The sequence below is a fragment of the Equus przewalskii genome, unplaced genomic scaffold (assembly GCF_037783145.1).
Source record: "Equus przewalskii isolate Varuska unplaced genomic scaffold, EquPr2 ChrUn-13, whole genome shotgun sequence".
Taxonomy (NCBI): Eukaryota; Metazoa; Chordata; class Mammalia; order Perissodactyla; family Equidae; genus Equus; species Equus przewalskii.
Genome location: NW_027228750.1, coordinates 3877468 through 3904028, shown reverse-complemented (window position 1 = coordinate 3904028; position 26561 = coordinate 3877468). Strand labels below are relative to the sequence as shown.

Sequence of the window (26561 nt, the reverse complement as noted above, 5' to 3'; positions counted from 1 at the left end):
GAATGTCTCTCTACAGCAGGCCAGCAGTTTCCAGGCAGTGTCAAGTTCCAGCGCTGGAGGGGGTGCTGGCCCGAGCATCCCCTGTCAGCTGGGCAGCAGCAATTGTCTTTCCAGGCAGTTCCATTGATGTGATCTTGGTTGTGGCTCTGACTTCCTCGCCTCCATTTGTTCCTGGTTGTGTTCTGACCCCGATTTTCCAGCTTTCCCAATGAATCAATGAGCTCCCCAATGTCTCTTCAGTATATCTTTTTTCTGTTTATATCTGTAAGAATTGATTTTTGTTGTTTGTAGTTACTTAGCTAAGAAGTCTGACTGACAACATGGCTGTTTAATTGGTTCATTAAAAATGAGGTTTTCTCTATGTTGTTCTGTTTGGTGTTCTCAAAGGGTTTCAAAAGATGACCAGAGAGTAAATATACCATTACTAGAACGTAGACCGTATTTATCTAGTCTATATTTTATTTTAATGGCCTCCTCTCAGTAAAATTCAGGCCATACAAATCCTGAAAGTTGACCTGGGAAAAGGGATATAGCTGCTCACAAATACCATTTATTGAGTACTTAGTATGAGACAGGTACTATGAAAAGTACTTTAGTATGGATTTAATTCTCACATCTTCCTGTGAGGAAGACACTACTGTCTAACTGTGTTTTACATATGAGGAAGTCGGTTTGAAGATGGGTCCCACATGGTACAAATGGCAAATGACCTGGGTCTGCCTGACTGGAAAGGCCCAGGATCTCTCCAGTGTACCAGGTCATTATTTTCATTTACTTTTGCTATCAGAAATTGAAGGGACAGATTTTATCCTACAAAATCTCCATAATACTGCTCAGCCATAGTTGAAGTTAATATCAAAAGCATCTATCTTGGAGTCCATCCAAAGGATTTTGTTCTGGAAGGACCATAAAGACATTGATCACTTTTAAATGTAGAGTAAGGTCAGTGGCACAAACAGTGAGGTTACTTTTAAAGTGTGGCTCCAGGCAATGTACCCATTTTAACTGAGCGTCATCTGCCTGGAGCTGGACTTGTTCGTGGAGCCTGTCCACCCACATGCCCTCTAAGAGAAAGTCCCGCTTCCAGTCCCTATTAGCTGAAGCTGACACGTTTTATACTAATTGCCGCAGCTGACGAGCCATGGACAACCTGCCTAAAGGTATGCAGCCTGTCTGGGAAAGATGGGCCATTCATACGGCTCTTGTGGGAATTAGGAACTGGGAAACTGAGAGACTGAGCTGAAGTAAAGGGATGCTCTGATGTCAAACTGATTCAAAAATCACACAAAAGCTAATGTTATGAGGAAGTAAAGTCTATGCTCTATAAAAGAGAGGATAGGGAAGTTGGTCAGTGGAGATAAGAGGATAGAGTAGATGGGCAGAGAGAAACAGGATGATCTGAGACAGAGAGGAAAAGGAAGGGTGCGGGGGATGAGGCGAGAGAGAGGAGGAAAGTAGAGATGCTAAGAGAGAGACCTGGTCCTGGGGCTTCTGGGATTTTCTGAATTTCCCAGCAAACTTTAGTGAGCCTCTGTTCCTTACCACCACAGGATCCTGTTGGAAATGCTCATCCTCAAGAACTTTTAAAAAGGAAACTTATGAACTAATTTGTCATCTTTTCAGTTTTCCCCCATTCTTCTTCCTGTGACCTAACTCATCCAAAGGCTGGAACCAAGAGAGAAGTGAAATGGAAAGCAAGAAGTGGGGATAATCCACAGACATCGGAACCAGACTGTGAAGGGTAGAACTTGATTACATTGTGCTTAGAGCTGGGTTTTCATAACCCCTGTGCTCCCCTCTGTGGATAAAGGCAGAATTGAGAGTATTTTTCATTCTATAAACCCTAACAACGTAAGCAAAATGCAATTCTTTTTTTCTCTATTTCAAGACTATGAAAGAAACGCATCAGCCCATTTCCTTATAAAAGCTATCTTTTTCTGCTCCACTTAAGTCTAAGGTGTTCTAAACACACACACCTTGATCCTTCCTCTAAAATGTCACGCAGGTGGTCTGAGAGAGAAAAGCCAGAGTGGGCAGTCATTTTGCTATAGGTTATCCAAAAGACTAACATGTTCCTTCTCCACACAAAAGTGCTTCAGACCGAAGCAGTGTCAGCCAGCAAAGACTGCGGGCCCCTCTCCCTTTCTGATCCCCTAGCGATGATCGCCTGCACAGCTGGGGAGCTGATGCAGGCACTGAGGGCGGTTTCCTCTGAGGCTGCTGTGCTTTCGCAGCTCCTTCAGCCAATCGACAGAGAACGTTCTCCTGGTTCCTCCCTGCTTCTGTCTCTTCTTATTTACCATTGTTTTTCTTTGCCTGGCGTGGCTCAGAACGTGAGTCAGCCAAAGAGAAACTGTGGTGCAGTGCTTACACCTCCGGACTCTAGACACAAACTTCGAGCCTTCAAATCTTGCCTGTGCCGCTTAAAATAGATCCCTCTGAAGCTGTCTCCTCATCTGTAAGATGTGAACGGTATTACTAGTTTCTACTGTAGGACTGAGTTAATATTTGTAAAGGTGACTAGTACCCAGTGCACCAGATAAGTGTTTGCTAAGTCGATAAGCAAACCCGCTCCAAAGGGGACTCCTCATTCCAGATAGAACAGCCAGGGTAGCGGAAACAGCTTTGCTTGAAAAGAACTGAATTGTGTTTCTTGTTATAAAGTGATTTTTTCCTTGCAGGGAATTTCCACTTGCTAATTAATCTCTACTAGGCCACTGAATAAAGTAAGAGTGTTTCAAATTATAGGTAACTTGTTTTTAGAAAAAAGGAAATTAAATACAGAAATGCTCCATTTAAGTAGGGGTTAATTAACTGGCAATTTAGAGCATGGAAATCAGTAACAATAAAAAAGAATGGAGGACTTTGGGGTAGTTGTGCCAAGAGAGCTGGGCTGAATCCCAGCTCTGCAATCTTTTAACTATTTGACCTTTGGCAGGCCCCTACCCTCCCTGAGCTTCAGTGTCTGCAAAATGGGGACACTTTTCCCCGACTCACAGGTGGTCCTGAGGAAGAAGTAAGAAACAGCACAGGGCAGGCCATTAGTGTGTGGCACTTAATGACTCAACAAATGTCTGAATTTAAATTTGAAAATAGTTTCCACTGAGCTCATACACACAGTCGTTCAGTGTTTGGCTCAGGACCGAATGACTTCTTCTTTAGGCACAATTGTACCAAGCTGGGTCATCTAATTTCCCAGCCACAACTGACCAACATGATGGGCAGTTCAAGAATGCTGCAAAGGGGAAACACATTGACAGGTGATAAAAGAGACAGGGTTAATAGAGACAATAAATACATACAGGAGAAGATAGAAAATTTTATGAAAATAAGACAAAACAATTGCAAAGTTTAGTAGTCTGGGTCTTTTAGTGTAGGCAAAAATAGTCCTCCAACCTAAGTTGCCTCTGAGGGACTCACTACATGGCAGCCCAAAGCTATGATTGACGATCATAGCATGGCAGCCCAATGCAATGATTCACATTCATGGCGTCTAAAGACTGTTGGCATACACAACAATACACAATGAGTCTCTCCAAAAAATCCTGTTAGGGCTGAGTGTGCCTGCACCCCCGGGGAAAGGGACCTGGAAGAAGGAATCACAATATTGTCTCTCGTTATTTGAAAACAAAAGTCAAGAAGACTAGGAAAGAGGCTACTTGAGGGCCCAGCTCGTCCCTACAGGACCATTAAAGATTTGAAAGGCCTTGGAAGATACTGTTTCACTAATTATGTAGAAGCATTTGGAGCCTAGTTAAGTTATGCTCCTATCTGCTAAATAGGAAACTGTTTCCCCTTGAAGAGAAAAAGAAGGTTGTAATAGAAAGGGCTGGCTGGGGAGGTGGGAATGGTCAGACCATGGGGCAGGTTGCCCGTAGAGAAAAATAGTACAGAAGGCAGTCAGCCCCTATCACAGGCGGTTCAGAGCTTGGCTGCTGAAGCCAGATGCATGGGTTCAAACCCAGGTCTGCCTCTTATTGTTTGAATGATCTCCTGCTTAATCTGACTTAATCTCTTCTGTGTAAAACAAATACCTTTAGCATTGTTGTGAAGATAATTGTGAATACACAAGGCACTTAAAAAACTGCCCGGCACACTGTGATAATTTGACCAATGCTAGCTATGCTCAAATGCATCCTTCACATATGTTTTACTTTCCTGTACTTGTAGTAATGGATAATTGGGTTGCCTCAATTCCACTTACCAAAAACAGTGTTGCAATGAATACCTTCAAATTTTCAATCAATATGCATTTATTGAGTGCCTAATATGTGCTGAGCAATATTTCTTTCGGGTCCTGTGCAAGAGCTTCTTCCCAGAGGCATATACCCAGGAATGGGTTGCTGACCTAATTTCACTGAATGTTGATCACCTGCCCACAAATTTACATGTGTGCTGGCAGCACCTGAGGGCTTTTTCTTCCCCACATCCTTGTCAACACTCAATGTCATCAGACTTTTTAATTTTTGCCAACCTGATTGGTGAAAACTGGTATCTTAATATTCATTTCTGTGACTAGCACAATTGAGCATGTCTTCATATACTTGTTAGTTATTCTGATATCCTTTTCTGAGAATTGTCTACAGGTATATTTTGCCCATTTTTCTATTCAGTTTCCTATCTTTTTGTTCTTGTTGATTTGAAGTGGTTTCTTGTATATTTTACATATGTAGTACTTGCTAATGTTGGATATTGGAAATATCTTCTCCCAATTCATCAACTTGTTATTACCTTTGGTTAGATTGTCCTTATTGAACAGAAATCCTGTAGTGCACTGAAGGTACCAAACTCAGCTCAACTTCTAACTAGACTGAGTTATCTACGACCTGTCTATGACATATCTGTCAGATACGTCAGGCCTATCAGAAAAAGAAGTATACCCATTTCTGGACATAAAGGCTATTTATCTCAGTCTCAACTGTGATTCTACACACAATGACCGGCATTTAATCAAAAATTATAGGATACACAAAAATCAAGGGGAAAAAACATTGTCAAGACATAAAGCTATCAAAGATCCTGATTCAGAGATAACCCAGACGTTCAAACTATCAGAAAGGGACTTGAAATAACTATGACTAATATGCTAAGGGATCTAGTGGAAAAGGAAGACAAAAAGCACGAGGGAATTTCAGCAGAGATGGAAACCATAATAAATAGCCAAAAGTTACACATTCTATTTTTATTCTTCTGGTTATTTCTGGTTTTGCACATTGGCCAGTTCTGCTCCATCATGTTTCATCACTGGAAATCAAGAAAATTGGACCTGTGGAGACATGACACTGAGACATCTTCCTCTAGGCTATTTATTCATCAAGCACCCAAGGCACAGTACCTTCAGCCTCTGAGTTGTCAATGAAAAATAATCCATAACCAATATATAAATGAAAATTTGGGTGAGTTTATTCTGAGCTTAAATCTGAGGATTATAACCCAGGAGAGTCCTTCCCCAAAGGAACAGACAACTCCAAAGAAGTGGGGGTATACAAGGTGGTTATATACCCTCAAAGAGTATGTTTCACATATGATTGAAATGTCCCTTTTACAATAGTCACGAGGCTGCTCTGTCAGCACAGCGATTGATGGAAACGGCAGATAGGTCTGCTGTCTCAGTGAACGCTGCGGGGTGGCAGGTGTGTTGCCTCGGGCTGGGCGGTCACAGATGAGCGCTGCAATCGGTTCCCAGCCTAAAGAAAGATGCTTAATCTTTAAGGAGATGCCAACGTTGGGGGGGAGAGAAGTTGCACCTTTATCTCAAGGGCCTTTGCTCTTGCCATAGGGAATCTCTAAAGCAGATATACAATGCATGCTCAACGGCCTCCCTCAGTCAGGCCCTTTTGGAAAGACAAGGTCAGGCCGAATTAGGTTCACACAAAATGGCTTCCTCATATACTCCAATATATCCTGTTACTTGCCATTTTTATTTGTCAGAGTGTTTTTTTTTTTTAAAGATTTTATTTTTTTCCTTTTTCTTCGCAAAGCCCCCTGGTACATAGTTGTATATTCTTAGTTGTGGGTCCTTCTAGTTGTGGCATGTGGGATGCTGCCTCAGCGTGGTTTGATGAGCAGTGACATGTCCGTGCCCAGGATTCGAACCAACGAAACACTGGGCCGCCTGCAGCGGAGCATGCGAACTTAACCACTTGGCCACGGGGCCAGGCCCCAGTCTCTGACTTTTTTAAGGACTTTCAGAAATGTTTGAGACCCGAGAAAACTGTCTCTCAAATACCAAAAGAAAACCATGTGTTTGATATGCTATGGGGCAGGGTAGTGGGGATTCAAAGAAGAAGTGCTTAGAACCTATGCAAGTCCGACGCCAGCCTTGAACCTCCTTGGGAATGATCTCCTACCTCCTTTGTTTAGCCTACAGCTTGTTATTTGAGAGCATTGGCTGATAGAGTACAATGGAGAATAACAGAGAATTAGACTGTTTAATGCTGAAAGCTACAGTGGAGACGATCCATCCAGGTTTTCAAACTGTGCCTCAGATGCAAATGGAAGGTTGAGGCAATGAGACTCTGGTCCATTTTGCTCCTGTTTGTACCCTCATCTCCTACAACTCCCTGCCTACTGCTATCAGAGTAGCTCCACTGGATCTGTTTAATGCACTGGGACTCCCTGTAAAGTTTTGTTTGGAAAATGAGTTCACTGCTTAGTGTTAGAAAAACACTGATCTATTCTGACTTCATTATTTGACTAGTCAGTGCCCTGAGGCTTAGAGAATTTATCTAAGTTACCCAAGGTCTCCCTCTCCCAACTAGCTAATAAAGCCAGGTTTCCTGAATCCCAGTTCAGGACTATTTCTTTAGGCAGAGACTGAGGAATCCCAGATAATAGAAAGCAAATTTGTTCCAAAATCTGCCCCTGACCTTGTGTTGAGAAGGTGTTACTGCTGCCTTAGGAGGCAGGGGGGTTTTGCTGGGGCAGTCGCGATGGGGTTCCATCAGCCTTTCTCAAGTGCTGTTTTGCAGGCCAAGGTCACATTCTGGGACTTGGAGATCTTTGTGAAGGTCAAAGAGAGCATCTGTGAAGCTAACCAGAGGAATAAAAACCATTTCATCTCATTTTTAGTACATGAGTTATCCTCCAACTTCCACCCCTTAAGAGAGAGCTCCCATTTCCCATTAAAGAAAAAAACAACAAAGATTTACAGCTAACGAGAAATCTAATCAGTGAAAATGCAAAAAACCAGAGAGTATATAAAGGCGTAAGAATGCATCTGTGATAGCAAAGAATGACTACTGACCAAGTAAAGCTTTGTTAGTCACCCAATACAGAAGGCACACACTCCCCGGGGCTACTGAGCACTCGGAATGTGGCCAGTCCAAACTGAGATACACTGGAGGTGTAAAATACACAGCAGAATTAAGACTTAATACGAAAACATTTTAAAAGAATGTAAAACTTCTCAATAATTATTTTATTGCTTCATGTTGACATGATAATATTTGGGGTGTACTGGATTAAATAAACTGCATGAAAATTAATTTCACTGGTTCTGTTTGCTGTTTTTAATGTGGCTACTGGAAAAATTTAAATTACATGTTTAAGCATAATGCTTATATTTCTATTTGGACAGCACTGAGCTGAAAGGAACTAATTCATGTCCACTGCAAATGAGCTGAGAAGATGGGTTCTTTCCAGTACCTTCCTCCCTGCATGGCCTGAGAGGGTCTCCTTCAAAGGGCAGCTCGAGGCTCTGGACTCAGACCCTCAAATTACGTGCCTTCAGGGAGTGGCCACTGAAGTTCTTTCTTAAGAGTAATTTGCTTTCACCTGGGGTATGCAGTTTAACAGGTTTTCAGGGTTATGAGATAATGGCCTAAAGGGCAAATTCCATTTTAGTTGATTTTCAAGCACCAGTTCTGTCGAGTTAAAGCGAAAAGTCCCTATGATGAATTTCTACCTTGTCTAGGTATGTGAGACCAGGTCTGTTAAGATCAGAAACATAATAAAACATATGTTGCTCACCACTTTGCCTAACAGAAATCTCTGGAAGTTTTATCTTTTGACATCTCTAAAGAAAACCTTTAATTAGACAAATACTTATTTAAGTTTAGTTTCACTGAAGGTGCCTGACGTAAAACAAAACTGAAGTTGTTTTGTTGGCTTATGATAAACTTTCTCTTTCTTGTAAAAAAAGTTTTGGGTTTCTGAGACGTGAGAGGCACGATACTCAGAGCTGAAGTTTGATTAGCACTGAAAATTGCTGGAGCTCTGAAGAAAAACACAATTATAAAGAACCTGTTGGAGTTCTAAAAATAAACCCCAAACAAACATAAAGTGCCTGTTTTTTTAAAGGGCAGTTGGATAGAAATTCAAATTTGCAACAGACTGAGTAATGGCCCTCAAAGATATCCACATCCTAACCGCTTGAACCTGTGAATGCTACTTTATATCGCCAAGGGACTGTACAGATGTGAATGAGGATCCTGATGTAGGGAGATTATCCTTGATGCAGGAAGATTATCCTGTATTATTCAGGCGGGCCCTAAATGTAATCACGTGTGTCTTTACAAGAGGGAAGCAGAGGTGATACCGACCCTGGTATCAGTTTCCCCACGTTAAACCCAGCATATATGGGGTTAAAACCAAAACACTCATTCCCTGCTTACTCTCTGGCTTCCTGCCTCCAGAATTCGCTATCCTCCATGGAGACAGACACCATCAAGGACAAGCACCTGGACCATCTCCTCCCCACAAAGAGATACGAGCTGGTGGGAAAGCTGCTGACCAGCAAGATCACAGGCTTCCTCCTCTCTGCAAGTGTCTCAAGGCCAAAGACAGGCTGGTGGGAGAGCTCCGACCAGCAAGGCCATATGCTCCCCCTCCCCTACCTAAAGCCCCAAATAAAAACCCTTCCTTTTAGCTTTTCGGGGAGTTTGGGAGTTGAGCGTTAGCTGCCCTCTCTCCTTGCTCGGCGCTGTGCAAAAAATAAAATTCCTACTTTCTTCCACCACCCCCGGTGTCAGAGATTGGCTTGCTGCGCAACGGGTGAGCGAACTCACTTCAGGTTCGGTAACAGAAGGAGACTTGACTACACAGGAGGAGAAGACAATGTGGTCATGGAACCAGAGTGGAGTGACGCAACACAAGTGTTACCCAACCTGGTTCGTTTTTACCGGCCGCTCAGAAAGCCAAACACTGAGACGACGAGATTGCAGCAGAGACAGAGTTTAATCACAAGGCAGCCACATGAGGAAGCGAGAGCATGAGCCTCAAATTCACTTCCCAGAAAATAGGGACTCAGGGATATTTATGGGATGGGGGGCCAGGTGGTCTGAAATGTGGAGAGAGGTGATTGGAGGTGAGGTAATTGATGATCTGTGCAAGCTTAGACTTCATGCCTCTTCCTAGGACCCATGTTCACAAAATGGTGGCGTTAGCATGATCTGAGGGTGGAGTTTTTAGCCTCTTCACATAAAAAGGTCGCCTATCGGACATCTGCTCGGGCCTAGTTGATGAGTTGGTGGTCTCAACCGGCCTGAAGTGGACAAGGAATTCTAATTCCTGAAAAACAGCTCACACCCCCATTACCATGGTGACCCAGGTTCCAGGAAGATGTTATCTCTAGGAGTCTAGTGGGAGTCAGACAGCACATTGCCTAAGCAATACAGTTAACGATAGGTGGGTTAAACAGCTAAAAGCTATAATCAGTAATTGCAAAAAGGAAAAAACTTTAGTACCTAGACACTTAATCATCAATGGCCATTTGCCGGTTTCACAAACCAAGCAAGGTCGGCAGCCACAAGAAGCTGGAAGAGGCAGGCAACAGATTCTCCCTTGGAACCTCCAGAAGGAAGCTGCCAACATCTGGATTTTAGCCCCACAGACTCTTTTCAGACTTCTGGCCTCTAGAACTCCAAGAGAGTAAATATCTGCTGTTTTCAGCCACTGCACTTGTGACAATTTGTTATGGCAGCAATAGGAAACCAATGCAGGACCCCAGTGACTTCACAAAATTAACCCTGAGGCTGAATATTTTTATCCTTCAATCGCATTAATTTTTACAGGTTTGAAGCATGGCAAATAGAAATCTTTAAGCTAAAGGTCTTGGGAGAACACAAATTAAAGGTTAAGTACTCTAAATGGCATTTGCTCCCTCATCTTTCCTACCTTTTATCCCAATCTCTGGCCTTGGATCTTCCTGATACTGGCTCAACACAAGGGTGACATAAGAGAAGCCATATTGTAGAAAAGAAACCACACTGTAACTTTAAATGACCTCTGATTAACTAGCCCAGACACGATCGATCGATCGATCGGCAGATTTTATGGCCCCCCCCACACCCCCAGCTTTAGAAAGTCGATAACTTTGTTCCTTTAAGTTCCTTAGGAATATGATGGCCCCCCAGGCAGAGAGCCTATGCTGATGGCCATCATAGATGACAACTGAAAGATCAGGGTATAGGGCTCCATTCTCTGATGCATATTTAGTAAAACAAAGGACTATCAGGAACCAGGACCAGATGTCTGCCCCCACCCGGAGATCAGATGGAGGACCCACCTAGAGACCAGCCCCCTATATAACTGGTCTGTAGTCTTTGTTCTGTAAGATGGTTCTTTCGGACATTAGTCAGCCATCTTCCCTCTTGCTGGCAAGCTGTAATAAAAAGTCTTTTCTCTCCTACCACCTTGCCTCCTGACTATTGGCATGTCTTGCAGCGAGCAGAGGACCCCCCTTGGGCAGTAACATTCCATCCCCTGTCCTTCCTTGCCCTCCCTCTCCCCATGTCCTCCACCCCTGGTTTAGCATCCACCCAGATGCAAGTTCAGATTCACTTGTATGTCTGACTTGCCAAACCTCCTTCATGTTAACAAAAATGATGAGGATTTTTAGGCTGCTTAATTTTAAAACGGTTTATGACGAGGATTTTTAGGCTGGTTACTTTTAAAACTAGAGATAAGAAGCAGGCTCTGAGGAGTGGAATTTGTTTGCCCTTTGATCAGAGACAATTGCATTTGTGAAGGGAATCTCCATGCCTCCCTCTCTGCACCAGGAGGAAGTGGGGATGGCCTTATCTCTGGAAACTCTTAATGGGGACGGCAAGAACTTAAGTTGTTTACTGTCTGGCAACCTCATGTAACTGACCCCCCACCCCAAAATCCTCCTTTGTCTTTAGCTGAAGATAATATTTGAGCGGTGACTTCTGCCATTTACTCAATCCGGTTTGATTCTTATCTAAAAGTTGTGGGACCGCCCAACGGCCGGACCCTACCGGCACTGGTACCATTTTAACTTTTTTTCCTTTGTCTTGTAAAGAGATGACTCACATACCCATGCCTTAAATTTAGCCCTAACCCTCAACTCAGGGCAGCAGCAGGAGCTCTGACTGCCCGTGGGTCCTGTCCCCATGCTATTCCACACTATTCTCTAAATAAAAGAGCACTACTGCCAGATCTTGAGAGTCTAAGAAATCTTTCTTTCGACTCCTCGGCTCACCGACCCCGCATCAAAAAACATTCCAATTTTCTTTGTCAAGCTATGTATGGTATGATAGTTAATAAATATAACTATCAGCTCATGGTTTATTATAAATACTAACTCATTTATTCAACAAATACTTACTGAGTAGCAATTATGCCCGAGACATTGTGCTAGATCCTGGCAAAACAACTGTGAACAAGGTACGTGTGGTCTTTGCCTTCATTTACAGATTAGTAAAGGAGATGGACTAAATCAAGTAAATACATCAATGCATAAAACTACCAGCTGCAGTTAAATGTTCTGATGGAGACAAAGAGAGTGCAGTGGCCGGGAATGACAGAGCTGGCCTCTCTTAGGAAGGGGCATTTGTGTTGTAAAGGAGCTCACCTTACAAAGAGCAAGGTGGGGCTGAAGGGAGCATCTCACATAGAGAGACAGCACTCAGAGGACCCAGGTAGGGCAAGAGCTTATGGTGTTCCAGGACAGAAACAAAACCCATCTGGGTGGAGCACAGTGGGAGGAGAGGAGGACGGCACAAGATGAAGTTAGAGAGGCAGGCAGGGGACAGATGACTTAGGGATTCAAGGGTAATGGCAGACAACGCTGTTCCCTTTTCTTCTAGTGAACAGCCTAGAAGTGTCAGGACCTGAAATGCCTCTAGCTAAGGAATATGGCAATAATTGAAGCTTTACCAATAGAGATGCACTCCTCTAAGTTTGGAAATTTTATCCGGATATCCTCCACTGTCCAGAAGCACTTTAAACCATTATCAGTTAACACTTTGGTGGGTGATGTGGGGTCGGTGAGCCGAGGAGTCAAAAGAAAGATTTCTTAGACTCTTAAGATCTGGCAGTAGTGCTCTTTTATTTAGAGAATAGTATAGAATAGCATGGGGCCAGGACCCACGGGCAGGCAGAGCCGCTGCTGCTGCCCCCACTGGCATGGGGACAGGACCCATGGGCAGGTGGAGCTGGTGCGCGAGGACAAGACCCACGGGCAGTCAGAGCTCCTGCTGCTGCCCCGAGTTGAGGGTTAGGGCTAAATTTAAGGCATAGGTATGTGAGTCATCTCTTTACGAAGACAAAGGAAAGAACATGGAAAAAAGTTAAAATGGTATCAGTGCAGGTGGGGTCTGGTCGTTGGGTGATCCCATGACTTTTAGACAAGAATCAAATCGGATTAAGTAAAGGTCAGAAGCCACCACCCTAAATCAGTTACATGAGATTGCCAGACAGCAACCAACTTAAGCTCTTGCCTTCCCCATTAAGAGTTTCTAGGGATAAGGTCATTTCTCTTCTTCTTCCTGGTACAGAGAGGGAGGCACCTTTTACAGATAGAGATTTACCTTACAAATGTAAATGTGTCCCAACAAGGGCAAGTTCCATTCCCCAGAGCCTCCTTCCCTGTCCCAGTTTATCAAAAGCAATCAGCCCAAAACAATCCCTATGCCAAAGAGTCATATCTTGGGGTGGCCAATTTCAGGTCCCTACAAGCTCATCCTCGCCTTCCTTCACAAACGCAAATGTCTCTCAAAAGGGCAAGCAAAATTCCAGTCCTGGGAGCCTGCTTCTCATCTGTAGTTTTAAAAGTAACCAGCCTAAAATCCTCATCAGTGGGAATTAGTTTTCTGGACTCCTTTCCTTCATTCAACTTTTACTGCATGCCCTTTCATGCCAGACAGCCCTGCTTGGGGTGCTACACGCATCCTGCATATCTAGGATAGGAGAGACTCTGGCCCCGCCCTCATGGAGCACAGTGGTGGTAAAGTGCCATGAGGTAAAATGACAGGGAACAAATGAGAGTGGCTCACAGGAGGCCCCACCTGATCTGGGAAAGAGATGACAGCTTCAGGAAGGAAGTGGCCCTTAAGCAAGGAACTGAAGAATGAATGGGAGTTGGGCAGGTTGGCATATGTGTGGAGGGGCACTGGAGAGGAGTGTTCCAGGCACAGGGAGTCCTACGGAATTAGCACACGAGAGGAGAAGAGAGAAGTCCAGTGCACAGGAGTGAAAGTGCGAATGAAAGAATGGGAACTGGAGGGTAACCGGCAGTATAGTGCAGGCCGTGGAGGCTCTGGTAAACAAACTTGGACTCCACTCAAGAACAAAGAGAGGCTGTTAATGGGTCATGAGCAGAGGAGTGATAGGATCGAGTTTGTATTTCTAAAAGATCACTCATGTTTTGGTGTGGAGAACGAGATTTGAGATACACAAGAGTTAGAGTGAGAGAACACTTAGGAGGTGATTGCAGGCCTTCGTGCAACGTATGATGGTGGCTTGAATGAGGATGGTGGCAATGGAAACTCCCTAATTGCAGAACGTACTTAATCTTTGCATTGACACATTCACAATTTAGGTTAAATATCAAGTCTTTATCAATGATGTTTAAACACTGGGGATGATTTTCATTCCTTCATAAAAAAGTAGACTATTATTTTTTATATAAATGAAGTTCGTTTCAGTTTCAAGCCCTCATTCTTCCGGAAATTAGAAACTTGATTTGTCAGTTTGGGGTTCTCTCCACTTCTTTCTTGGTATTAAACTGAATTTGGGGAGGAAGGTATGCTGAGATCTTCTACAAGGTGGTGTTGGGTGAAAATCTGGTCTCCTTGATCATGTTCTATTCTGGGATCCACTGACACATCCTTGGTCCCATCTGACCTGTGGTCAGAGGTTCATCAGGCTTCTGCTGCATCATCTTTGTTCCATCTTGATACCTCCTCAGGTCCACTGATCCCTATCCTACGTTTAAACTGTTCTCCAAGGACATAGAAAATATTCTGCTTCTTCCAAAACAATCTGGCTGTGGACAACACTTTGAGGCCGTCTCAGCCCTGCTATGCCAACATGCCATGTATCTCTCTTCTGCTCTAGAAACAGGCTTTGTGTGCAGGACTAATGGTTTCTTGTGGGATCTTGGGGACTGACTGAAGAGATATTTAGAAGGAAAAAATGATTGTATTTGATGACATATACGTCAAGAGTGAGGCTTCAGGAATGACTCCTAGATCTTTTTGCATGAAAAACTGGAGGGGAACTTTCAGTGAGACAGGAACCTTGGAAGAGGAGCAGGAGTAGGGCAGTGGGCTAGAATCGAGGTCACTTTAGGAACATAATGTGTCTGAAACATTCAAGAAGAGATATAGAGGAAGTGGTTGGTAATGGGGGAGTCTGAAGCTTGGAAGAGGTCTGCGATTGGAAATACACACACACACACACACAAACACACACGGTGTGCTTTTTCAGTGTAAAGGAGATGATGGTGGAAGCCATGGGACAGCATGAGATCCCCTGGAGAAAGAGTGTAGAGTAAAATGAGAAGAGGGCTTGGGAAAAAGACTGAGGAATATTCAAAGATTGGGTAAAAGGAGAACCAGCAAGACAGCCACGGAGGTAAGAGGAAAACAAGGAGAATGTCATGAAACAGAAGTTTCCAGAAGAAAGTGTTTCAAGAAGGTAGGAGTGGTTAACAATGTTAAATGCCAACACCCAGAGATCAACTAAGATGAAAACTGAAAAGTATCCTTTGGACTTCAAAGTCATTGGTGATCCCAGAAAGAGAAATTCCAGGGTATGGAAAAGGCAAAAGCTAAACTGGTGTGAAGAGTCTACAATGAACACCCGGGGCAGTCACTAGACACTTCAGAAGAGCCACACCTTCACAGGAGAAATAATTAGCCCTGAGGTCAAGGCTACTACAAACCCACTCCAAGAAAGCTCAAGAACAAGCTTCAGGGGCTAGCCTGGTGGTGCAGCCGTTAAGTTCGGATGTTCAGCTTCGGCAGCCCAGGGTTTGCTGGTTTGGATCCTGGGTGTGGACCTACCCACCACTTGTTAAGCCATGCTGTGGCAGGTGTCCCACACATAAAATAGAGGAAGATGGGCATGGATGTTAGCTCAGGGCCAATCTTCCTCAGCAAAAAGAGGAGGATTGGTGGCAGTTGTTAGCTCAGCACTAGTCTTTCTCAAAAAAAAACAAAAACAAAAACAAACAAGCTTCAAAAGGCCAAGCTGATGCACAAAAGATTAACTGCCTGCTAGAAAAGGTCTAATACTCTTTAACTAAAATATTCTTTAACTAAGATAACAAACTCCAGTGCTCAATAATAAAAATTCACAATTTCTGGCATTCAATTAGAAATTATTATATATAAGAAGCAGGAAATCGGAACCTATAACCATGAGAAAAATCATTCAATGGAAACAAATCTAGAAAGAAGAGAGAACACAATTAGCAGACAAGGACTTCAAAAGTTACTGTAAATATGCCCATGTATTTAGAGGAAAACATGAATATAATGAGAAGTAGAAGATATAAAAAAAGAAAACATAAGCAAGATTTTTTTCAGTAAACCTCCTCACCCCTTAGCCCCCAAAGCAATAACTAGCCCTATAGCCTCTTTTGTATAAAAGATGCTTCTTGTAACTTTGTACTTTTGCTCCCCTGGATGGAAGTATTTTTAAATTGTCTTGGAGAACATATCATACATAATCCTAAAGAAAGATTAAAGTGACCTTGACAGGTGCTGGGGTAGTAGGGAGCTAGGTGTGATTGCGACAGAATTCCAGATGCACTTCTGCCCCCAACTGACACTGTTTGTACAAAGCAATGACTTCCTGGTCTCGGAGCAGAGCAGCTGGCTAGGGTGGAACGGATGACCAGGTTGCGTGTTCTCCAGAAGAGGTTGTTGTCTCAGGTCCACCTGCTGTTGGCCCATCTGAACCCAACAGTCCCGAGCTTTATTGCAGCACAACTCTCGTAATTTCTGGCCATATTATCTTTCTTTCCCTCTCCTTTTAAACATCCTTTGGGAGATTTAAGGGCACTTTTAAACATACCCTTAAAGTTAAAAGAGAAATATTAATTAAGAGGAAAACATCAAAGTTCAGGAGCTCATCTGAAATATTTCTGAGAATCTTTATCATTGCTATGTTGAGTCTCAGTCAAATCAGCAATTTTGGGTAAAAGGAGAAGGGGTGAATCTTCTCACCCAGTTCTCTACCCCAACGAAGGGGTTTAGGTCTCCCCTAAAGCTATTCATTCCAAATACATTGATCTCGAAGCTGAATTTTCAAATTTGAAATCTCTCATATCAGTAGCTTTTTCAAGTTTTTTCATATGTTGGAGAACTCAAGGGGGCTCACATTACTTTAGTTCACAGATCACTTCGGTTCCTGAAATAGTACTATCAAGTTTAAACTTTAAAATTCTGAATGATTAGACATATTTTTTTTTGGTGAGGAAGATTGGCCTTGAGCTAACATCTGTTGCCAATCTTCCTCTTTTTCTTAAGGAAGATTGGCCCTGAGCTAACATCTGTGCCCATCTTCCTCTATTTTGTATGTGGGATGCCGCCACAAAATGGCTTGATGAGTGGTACGGAGGACTGGGCCCAGGATCTGAACCTGCGAACCTCGGGCCAGTGCAGTGTACCATGTGAACTTAAATATTATGCCAGTGGGCCAGCCGCAGATTAGACATTTTTTACCTAGAATCTTTAACTGAAAACTCATTTATTTCTGCATGCTCATGCCAGTAAGGGAATTAGAGATTGTGGTTTTAGCTATTCCTTGGATGAAGGAAAACAGAAACGTGGGTCTCAGTTGAGTGCACTGAGCTGTCATGCTTCTATTTGGTGCCAGCTGGTCACCTGTTGGCAGGGCCAGAAGAGAGCCCCGGGACTAAATCCATCCTTGCCTTCTACATCCAGCTTCAAATAGAACATCTCCATCAGAACATTTGTCTACTCCCCGTGCAAGCTACGTCATCGAACCGAAAGCTTCTCTGCTCAAATAATGTCTGGTTATCAGCTTTATTATATATCCAACAAATTAAAAACTAAATTAACTTTGAGGAAATATCTTTCCATTATATCTTGTTTTAAGAGACACCAATCTCCTTGCAACAGAGCACACTTTTATTTCATAAACACATACAGCCGAGAAAAGCAATGATAAAAATAAAAACATAAGCACAAAATGACTTAAATATCTTTATCATCATTTGTATTAATTTATTATATGCCATAGACATTTTGCTCCTAAAATCTCTTCTTTCACTTACTTTAGTTCTTCATTTTATCCTCAATGGACATGTCTCCAACCATGAGAGGAAGATGGAGAAGAAAAGGAAAGTGTGCGGCCAGGACATTATAATGGCAATGACACATCATTAGGAACACAGTCATTTAACAGAGCAGGCTGAGAATGCATCATTAACAATCCAGACAGACCATCATCTTCCATCATCATCTGAAATTAAAAAGTACCTCCAAAAGAACTGTTTACTGCTTTGTCTGCAGAAAGTGCTATGAACAGTAAACCAGAGAGACCAAACAGCCTGTAGTGGATTGTTGGAGCACTTAAGGAGGTGTAAACTGTAATTAGCCATATGCTAGACTTTCACGGCCCAATAAGAAATATGCCTGATGGTGCAGGATCCCTGTGGCCCAGTTTTTCAGGTCAAAAGCAGAATGGCTGTTGAGTAAGAAATAATCCACAAAGGAAAGCTACAACAGTATTTCATTCTTTGGCTTCAAACAAAACAGAGGAGAGAGAACTCTTTCTGCGTGTGTTTACGATTGCAGTCACGTCGCTGAGTTATTATACGGGCCCAACTAGACTTTATGGCTTGGGAGATGGGCAGGGAAGGCCCCATCCAGCTAGAGCCCCAACCACAAAATCGTTGTGGATCTGGGGACACATTTACCTTGTTTACAAAGGAATCAGAGTGCAAATGTTTTACAAAGATAATGTTGTTCTATATTAATATTTCCAGACAAGAAAAAATGCTTCAGAGATGGGGCCTATACCTGAGAGAGGTCTCAGACACTAAAAAAAAGCACCAACTTTTGAGAACTTGGTTTTATGCACTGCTCTGCCAAATGTGTGACTTGCGGTCTACGCTTTCATCATCTTAAACATATTCTCTAACCACTCATAGCCTTAATTTATCATGTCTATATCGTGGGGGTTGGACTCAGTGATTTTTAAAAAATAGTATTCAAAATGTGTGTATGAGTGCACCCTCCCCATACCCTCATTTTCCTCAGAAAAACCATTAACTTTCATTCGATTTGCAAAAGATGCTGTGACTCAAAAAAGGTGAAGGAAGACTCTCAGCCCGGGCAGGCAAGGAAAAGAAAACGGAGAATATTCACAATCCGAGCTGGAACAGACAACTGACAGGAGGATTTGATTTGCTCAGTTTGGCTGAGAATAAGACACTCTTCTCATGCAAATGAAGGCCGATGAAGAAGATGAGTTTATACTGTTTAAAATGCAATATGATCTTTTTGGCTCAAATAGCTGTATGCCAGTAATTTAGAGGTTAATTTGGTTCTGAAAAGCATGCAAATTCTCTTTGTGAATTTGTGCATTAATAGAACTTTCTACTAAGTGACTTTCCTTATAGGGAAATAACAAGATTTGGCTACATTCTTCTTAAGGCAGATAAACACAGAGGCAGGAGCTGTTACACTGAAGAATCCTTAATGAACTATAAAGACTACTTTGTACTCTACTTGATTCACATTGTTATGTTTTGATTTCCGGTTGGTTTCATCATCAGATAATAGAGAAGGGTGCAATTTCCATAATCAACCTCTCCTCCTTCTCCTAGATCTCACCGCCACCCAACCCATCCAGGACTGCCGCCAAGAAGGAAGGCTTCACTGGAATGCAAGTGCCACCAGGGAGAGGGAGAAGCTTTACTGGTTTAAGGCTGTATTGCTTGCAGCCAGAACAATATCCAGGACAGAGTAATGACTCAGCAAGCATTTGCCGGACAAATTCTAATATTTCCAATTTTCAAAACGGTTTAGGATTGGTGACCTCTCTTTTCTGAGGCTGAGTAGATCAAGTGTATCAAACTTGATTCTCTGAAATCTACTTTGGCTTCCTATTTTCTGAAAGCAATGTCAATTGCTGATTTTAATTTATAAAGCCCCGTTTGGGTACAGACTCTTCATATGCAGGTTACCATCCTCTTTTTGCAATACTCAACCAACTAAAGTGGTTCAGGCAGTTCCAGTAGCATCCAGATTTTAATCCTGGGGAACTTTTGAGGCATTTGTCCTTGCATAGGGCAAATTTTCATCCATCCTACTGAATCAGGGCCTCAATTTATTGACCCCATGAGTACAGCAAATTCATCATTTCAGTCTGTATTCCCTAGTTGTGTAACTCTCCCACGTAAGAAAAGGCAGCAGCACAACAGCAGTAACAGCAGAAGCAACAACAACACTGACATTTTCATTAAAGTTAGGGACTCAGGAATGAATCTGTTGAATTAAATGAATGTCCTATTAGCTAAGCTCAGTGCCTCTTGTGACAACATGTAAAACTGGACTCATAGCAAGCAAAACACTCTACCATCTAAACTCAAACATAATTAATGACTAATTTCCCTCATATTTCATCTCTCTCTACCATAACCTCCTGAATTTTAGACCTAACTCTATTCAAACTGTTGTTTTATTGCTAAAGTTTGAGACATGGAAATGGCCAATTTCTCCATATTAAATTTAGAGCTATTTGAGCATACGCTTTTCACCCACTTAAGGATGGGTTTTGAATGACAGTTGTTGGTTTGGGAGGCCAGGTAACGGAGACACGGCCATCTCACCGCTAATTCCACTTTCTTTTTGCTTCTCCTCCCTTTGTCTTCTTGCTCCTTCCTTCCAGACATCTACCCAGAAAATCTGGATTCCTTGTGATCTGGTTGTTCCCATCATATTTGCTGGGTTTACATCAACTTAATGTTGACAGCAGTATTTGTGCTTTGGCTATCTTTATTAAGGAATGTTGCTGGGGCATAGCAACAAGAAAGGGTTATCTCAGAATGAAGGTTTATGCAGAAGGAAAAATGGTCTTCAGATGTTTTAGAAAGACAGTAACTCTGGGTACATTTAGGCTGGTATACAACACTGATTTCCAAAGATTTGAAACAACACCTAATATACACAAAGTCTATTACCTCGCACACCAAATTTCAGTAGTCTTCTGGGACACCAAATTACCAATGAAGCAAAAGATATGCTACAGTGGTTAGGTGCACAGGTTTTATATATTAAAAAAAAAAGGGAGATAATGATTAGTATTTTTGCTTCAAAGCCTTATGTAATTTACCAGATAAAGCTAACCTTTTTCTCTCTCATAGTCCAAAAAGCGTGTATTTGATAGACACCCTATTCTAAACATTATTTTAATTTTTTTTATTTTAAAAAAAAGCCCAGATGTTCATTATTCCTGGGTTATAAAAGAAGGATACAGGTGCTATAGAATTATGGTAGAAAAGGACTTAAGAAAAAGAAAAATGAGAAAAAAATGGTCAGATGGGGAAAATATGCTCTCAAAATGGAACTCTTTGCTAAGAGCCACAGATGCAATACCTGAGCCTCAGGAGAGCTTTAATTAGTCCAGCTTTTCCTGCAGCGCATGCTCAGAGGCTCTGGAGCTGACTGTAAATTAGGGCAAGGAAATCCAGCAGGGGCCTGGGTGGGTAAAGGGGGAAGGGCGGGATCTTAAAGGGGCAACAACCATTTAAAAGAGCAATGCATGTCGGCCCCACCATTCCTGTTACAGGCCTTTCAACCTACCACTGTCAACCTACTCCACTTTCTGTGTTCCCTATCTCAGTTAAATAGTACCTCCATTTTCCCAGTCCTCGAAGCCAGAAACACAGGAATCACTCCTGTTTTCTCTCTTTTGCCTCAGCAAAATGCAATCACTATCAATTTTTGCAGATTTTACCTTAAATTCGACTTTACTTCTCCATCCCTACTATCATTGTTCTGGGTTAAGCCCTCAGGCCCTCACTGGGTCCTGGCCAGGCCATTAGAACAGTGTCTCAACTGGTGTTATATGCATTTTCCACTGCTGTCTGTAGGGGAGGAAGAGAAATCCTTTACCCTCTCTAGGTCCTTCTGGCTGGCCTAAGAATTAAATTGACATGAGACAGAATAACAGGAGAAAATCACACAAAGCTTTATAACATGTACACATGGGAGAAACCCAGGAAAACTGAGCAACTCATTAGAATGGCCAAAGCTGTCACCTTAAATAGCATCTTTAGCTAAAGACAAAGGAGGATGTTGGGGTAGTGGTTTTGGGCTTCAAAGGGGAGGAAGGCAATTCACATGGAGTTGGAAAAGCAAATGTTTGGTAGATAAGATTGGGCTTAGCAAAGACCCTCAAAGTCTACCGATACCCAGAGTTATCTATGGTGATGGCCTGTCCTGGGGACAGGTCTTTTATCGTTAATTTCTTTTAGGCAGTAAAGGGAGAGGTCAAAGTTTCTTTCAGAGTCTTTTGTTCTTGAAAACAAAGACGGCAAAGAGACATATTTTGAGGTGGCTAATTCTAATCCCCCATATGCCAAATGATCACTTAAAAATCACATCACTCCAGCTTACAACACTTCAGTGGTTCCCCATGAGCTGTAGGAGAATATTCAAGCTCCTTAGTATTGCCTACCCAGCCTCTAGCAACCCGTCTGACCTCATTTCTGACACTTCCCAGGTTGCACTTTCTCTTCTGAAGATAACCAACTGCTTTTAACATATATGTCCTAATATATGGTGAATTCACACTGAATATACAGAAGAATTTTTGGCTGACTTAAAATATATAAACTTTTAGGAAGTAAGATGAAATAACCCAATTTTTACTTAACATTTAATTTATTAATTTAGCTATATATCATATAAAATATTAATTTATAATATTTTTACTCCCATGCATCATGATGTCAAAGAAAAATTTTCAAAAGTTAAAAAATATGACTCTCTTTCAATTTAGAATGATCTCACGTCAACAATTTTACTTTAATTGATGAATGAATCAGTAGGATGATAAAACTGGTTCTAAAAGCATTTGAGAAACTGGTCATTTCTAGAAAAAAAGAATGTTAAAATAAGATTGCTGGATTAGTTACAGAATGAGTTCATGTTTTACAGGACAAGAAAATAATAGATTATCTTTCCTATTGAACATAATCATTTGTGTATCTACCAAACAAAAATCTACAAATTTACATGTCACTGCATAGTATCTGGACTCTAATTCACAGTAAATAGCAAAGTCAAACACAGGTAAATTTTCTTACTGAATTAAATAGTCCTGGGGTGGGCCTGTTAAACAATACTTCATTACCTTCTCTGCTTGCTTTCTTACTGTTTCTAAATAGAGGATAATTTTCCTTAACAATGGAAGTTTTTTTATTAAAACACTTCACATGAATCTTCTCCATCAGTGCTTTGGCACCACAATAGTCACTTCTTGAGTCACCTAACAAAGTTTCCCAAAATATAACATCTTTATGTCCTATGTTTTCTGAGATAAAGCACTTTTGGAATCTTGTGTAGGTTCTTATGAGTTAGAAAAGAGGACAGATATATTAAAAAACTATAAACATTATAGAACAGTGCATAGTTATGTAGATGTTAAAAATGTAGGAGTAGCTACCAAAACAATAACAATAACAAAGCAATCTGTAGCTCCCCAAAATAGCAAACAGAGAGAAGGGCAGGAGAAAAATGGCTTTAAGACTCCAACGGATGGCCAAGAAGGAAAAAGAAAGAAGATGGTAAACAGAAAACACAAAAAGAAATGGTATAAATAACTCCAAATATGTCACTCACAATAAATATAAATGGATTTAACTCACCTGTTAAAAGACAGAGACTATTGAATTGGATGGACAAAAAAATTCCTCCTTCCATAAACATGCCTAGAACATAATAAAACCAAAAGTATGAAAATAAAAAGATTACAAAGAAAATACGAACAACAACAAAACTGATGTAGTAATATGAACATTAGACAAAATAAAAATTAAGACAAAAAGCATTAAAAGAGAAAGGAGCTGCTTCATCATGATAAAATGAATGAATCTATTGGTACTTTTACGAACCTACAGAAATAAAGAGAACTGGTAAAAACTCCAATATTATAAGCATTTTGTAAGACTGACACATTTATTAAAAACTGATATATCCAGCAGAGAAAAGTCCAGTAGTAATATAGACTACTTAAATAAAATGAACAAGCTTGATGTAATATATAGAGAACCTTGCACCCAAACAAATGAAGAATATTTTCACTATGTTCAGTACATTTTTCTAAAATGACCACACACTAGGTCACAAGAAAACTCAAAAAATTTCCAAGATTTAGTATCATCTCTGTTCACAAAGCATTTATATTAGTAATCAATAAGAAGATCGTTAAAAAGTAGCAACAGCCATTAATTGGAAACCAAAAAAAAAATGTGATAACAAATAGCTCATTGGTTAAAGAGGAAATTACAATGTCATGGAATATTTAAAACTAAAGACAAGTAGGGGGGCCGGCCTGGTGGCTGAGTCGTTAGGTTCATGAGCTCTGCTTCAGTAGCCCAGGGTTTTGCTGGTTCCGATCCTGGGGGAGGACATGGCACCACTCATCATGCCATGCTGGGGTGGCATCCCACATGCCACAACTAGAAGGACCCACAACTAAAAATATACGACTATGTACCGGGGGGCTTTGGGGAGAAAAAGGAAAAATAAAATCTTTTTTAAAAAAACAAAAACAAACAAAAAACTAAAGACAAGGAAAGTACCACATGATAAAAATAGGATAGAGCAAAGTAGTGCCTAGAGGCAAATGCATAGCCTTAAGTACAATTATTTTTAGAAAAACTGAAAGCAAATAAGCTACACTTTCAAGTCAGGTAGCTAGTAAAAGAATTAGAGTTACAAAAATAAGTTAAGAATTCAAAGAATTCATAAAATAGAAAACAAAGAAATATAGAAAAAAATCACAAAATAAAAACGGGTTCTTTAAAAACAACAAAGTAGACAAATCTCTAGCAAGACTGATAAGAATGGAACAATAAAAATGAACAATATTAAGAATGAAAAATGGGGCATAAATAGAGCTAGAACACGATTTTTTTTAAAAAAAAAAACTCTAAGAGAAAAAGATGAACACGTTTATTCCAAAACCAAAAGGAAAACTAGACAAAATAGCAACATTTTTAGAAAAAAAATAACCAAAAGTAATTCAAGAACACAAAGCCATAAAAATATGTGGTATTTCCCTATCTATCTATCTCTGTAATAAAGAGGCTCCCCCTGCAAAACAAGCCAAGTCGATGGTTTAAAGGAGCTTTACCAAAGACTTCCAACTCATTTTACTAAACCACCATAATCCCACTGCCAAATCCAGACCAGGACAGCAGGAAGGAAAGAAAATTATAGGCCTCTCTCACGCTGTTAGATGTAAAATCTTAGATAGAATATTAGCTGGTCACCTCTTCTATTCAGTATTGTATTGGGGATAATGGCCTGGACAATGGAATACTATGCAGCTGTTAAAACCAAGTTAACGAGGCGGAGGAAAGAGGGGACTAAGGCAGGCAGCCAGCCTCCCTCGGCCCTGCTGTCTCTTTCTCCACCTTTCCAGCCCGGCAAACTGCTGTCTATCCTTCAAACACCTTGGCAGCCATCACCTCCTATCCCACAGATTAATCTTTCCTCTTCTGTATTTCCTTTGTACCAAGGGCATATTTCTAGATGCAAATGTGTCTCATGGTTTTGCAAGAATTTGTTTACCTGTGACCACACAGCTAGCACTGAATAGGACTGGAAAGAAATGTTGAATAGCACTCTTCTCCGAAGGATCTAGAACGCCCCATCTCAACCTCCTGCATTAAACTGATCTGGACAAATAATGTTGAGTCGCCAGCAGGTCACCCAACAGTTACCACTCCCCCCCCCCGCCCCCCCGCCCCCCGCACCAAGCACAGGCCACGGATTAGACCCAGTGGCAGTTCCCGTGTTTCTCCATCGGCGAGGATGCCGCACGCCCGAGCCCACTTCCTCTTTGCTCTCACTTTAAGCGGCGCAGACACCAATCGCTCTCAGACAAGAGTGTTTAACAGGAAGCCCAGAGGCCGGGGTACCGGGTATCCAACCCCAGACGCGCACGCTGTCCTCCGGCCGGCCGCCGCCTGGATGGGCGCCTGGGAGCGCGCGCTCCGGCCGCCCCCGGCCCCGCCCGCCGCCCCGCGCACCGCCCCGCCCCGCCGCGCCCGCACTCCCGCTCCCTCCCGCGCCGGGCCGCGCGCCGCGCCCGCAGAGGGAGGGCCGCGCCGCAGGGGGCGTCGGTCGGCTGGGCGGGAGGGGCCGGGCTCCCGCTCGCGGCTGGGCCCGGGCCGAGCGCGCGCCCGCCATGGAGGTGGAGGAGGCGTTCCAGGCGGTGGGGGAGATGGGCATCTACCAGATGTACTTGTGCTTCCTGCTGGCCGTGCTGCTGCAGGTGAGTCCCCCGCCGCCCCGACTGCGCCCCGCGCCCCTCCTCCTGGCCCCGGGGCCCGGCGAGGCGCGGCCCGCTGTCCCGGATGTCGAGGGGCTGCGAATCCCTGAGGGGTGGCGGGCCGCCCCGGCCCTGATCCAGCGCGAGAGCGGGGCTGGGCGAGGCGCGGCGCCTGGACTCCAGAACCCCAAGGTCGCTGACGGGCCTGTCAAGCTTTGTGCCGGCCCAAACCTCAGATCCTCTCCCCTTAGGCCAGTTCGCCAGGCCAGCTATCCCCTCACCTCGAGTAGGGAAGGAGTGTGTATGGGGAGGTCCTGCAGCAGATGATCTGGTTAATTAGGGATGCAAAATTACGTTGTTACCTGTAATAGACTGCAGATACGAAAGGGAATTGTTATCCTAACCGGAGACACTGTCACCTTGGCATCTGGAACACACAGAGAGTCCTGATAACCCGCAGATAAAAGGTCCAACCTAAAAAAGATAAAGGAGCAACCTCCTTCAGCTTTGTGTGTCTACTTACCATCTTTTCCTGGATTTGAGGGGGCTTCATAGTCCAGGGGCTTTCAGTGCATAGGATTTCTTTCTCTCTGGTTTAAGTTCTGCTGGGTCATTCTGCCTTGGGGCCATTCTCGATTTAAGACATTTATAAGCCGAATAGTGCCATCTACAATGTCTCACTATAAAAATGGAATCACCTCATTGTACAGAATTCTTGGACCCTACTTGCATACCCTAACCTAAAAATATATTCCATACCTAAACGTCACTCCAGATACACTTTGCCAGGCACGGGTTACTCCTCCTGTCCCAGGTTAAATGGCCCGTTTGAC

General features: G+C 42.5%; 1 protein-coding gene and 1 long non-coding RNA gene across 8 annotated transcripts in view; one reads left to right on the top strand and one right to left on the bottom strand.

The window, feature by feature from the left end:
• Positions 1-25447, bottom strand: part of LOC139081652 (uncharacterized) — a 43009-nt gene extending 17562 nt beyond the window's left edge. The window contains exons 1-2 of the long non-coding RNA XR_011536819.1: positions 25307-25447; positions 23096-23158 (exon numbers count right to left, since the gene is read on the bottom strand). This is a non-coding gene — a long non-coding RNA (uncharacterized lncRNA). The remainder of the gene's footprint in view (positions 1-23095; positions 23159-25306) is intronic.
• Positions 25448-25541: 94 nt separating this feature from the next.
• Positions 25542-26561, top strand: part of SLC22A15 (solute carrier family 22 member 15) — a 110972-nt gene continuing 109952 nt past the window's right edge. For 3 of the 7 annotated variants that reach the window (XR_011536818.1, XR_011536817.1, XR_011536816.1), the window contains exon 1: positions 25551-25731. Coding sequence is in view for 1 of the 7 variants with exons in the window: in XM_070608076.1 (XP_070464177.1) it covers positions 25645-25731 (87 nt within the window). In the remaining 6 variants the exon portion in view is untranslated. Of the gene's footprint in view, positions 25732-26561 lie in introns of all 7 variants that reach the window. The other 4 variants (XR_011536814.1, XR_011536815.1, XM_070608076.1 and 1 more) reach the window with 3 other exon arrangements.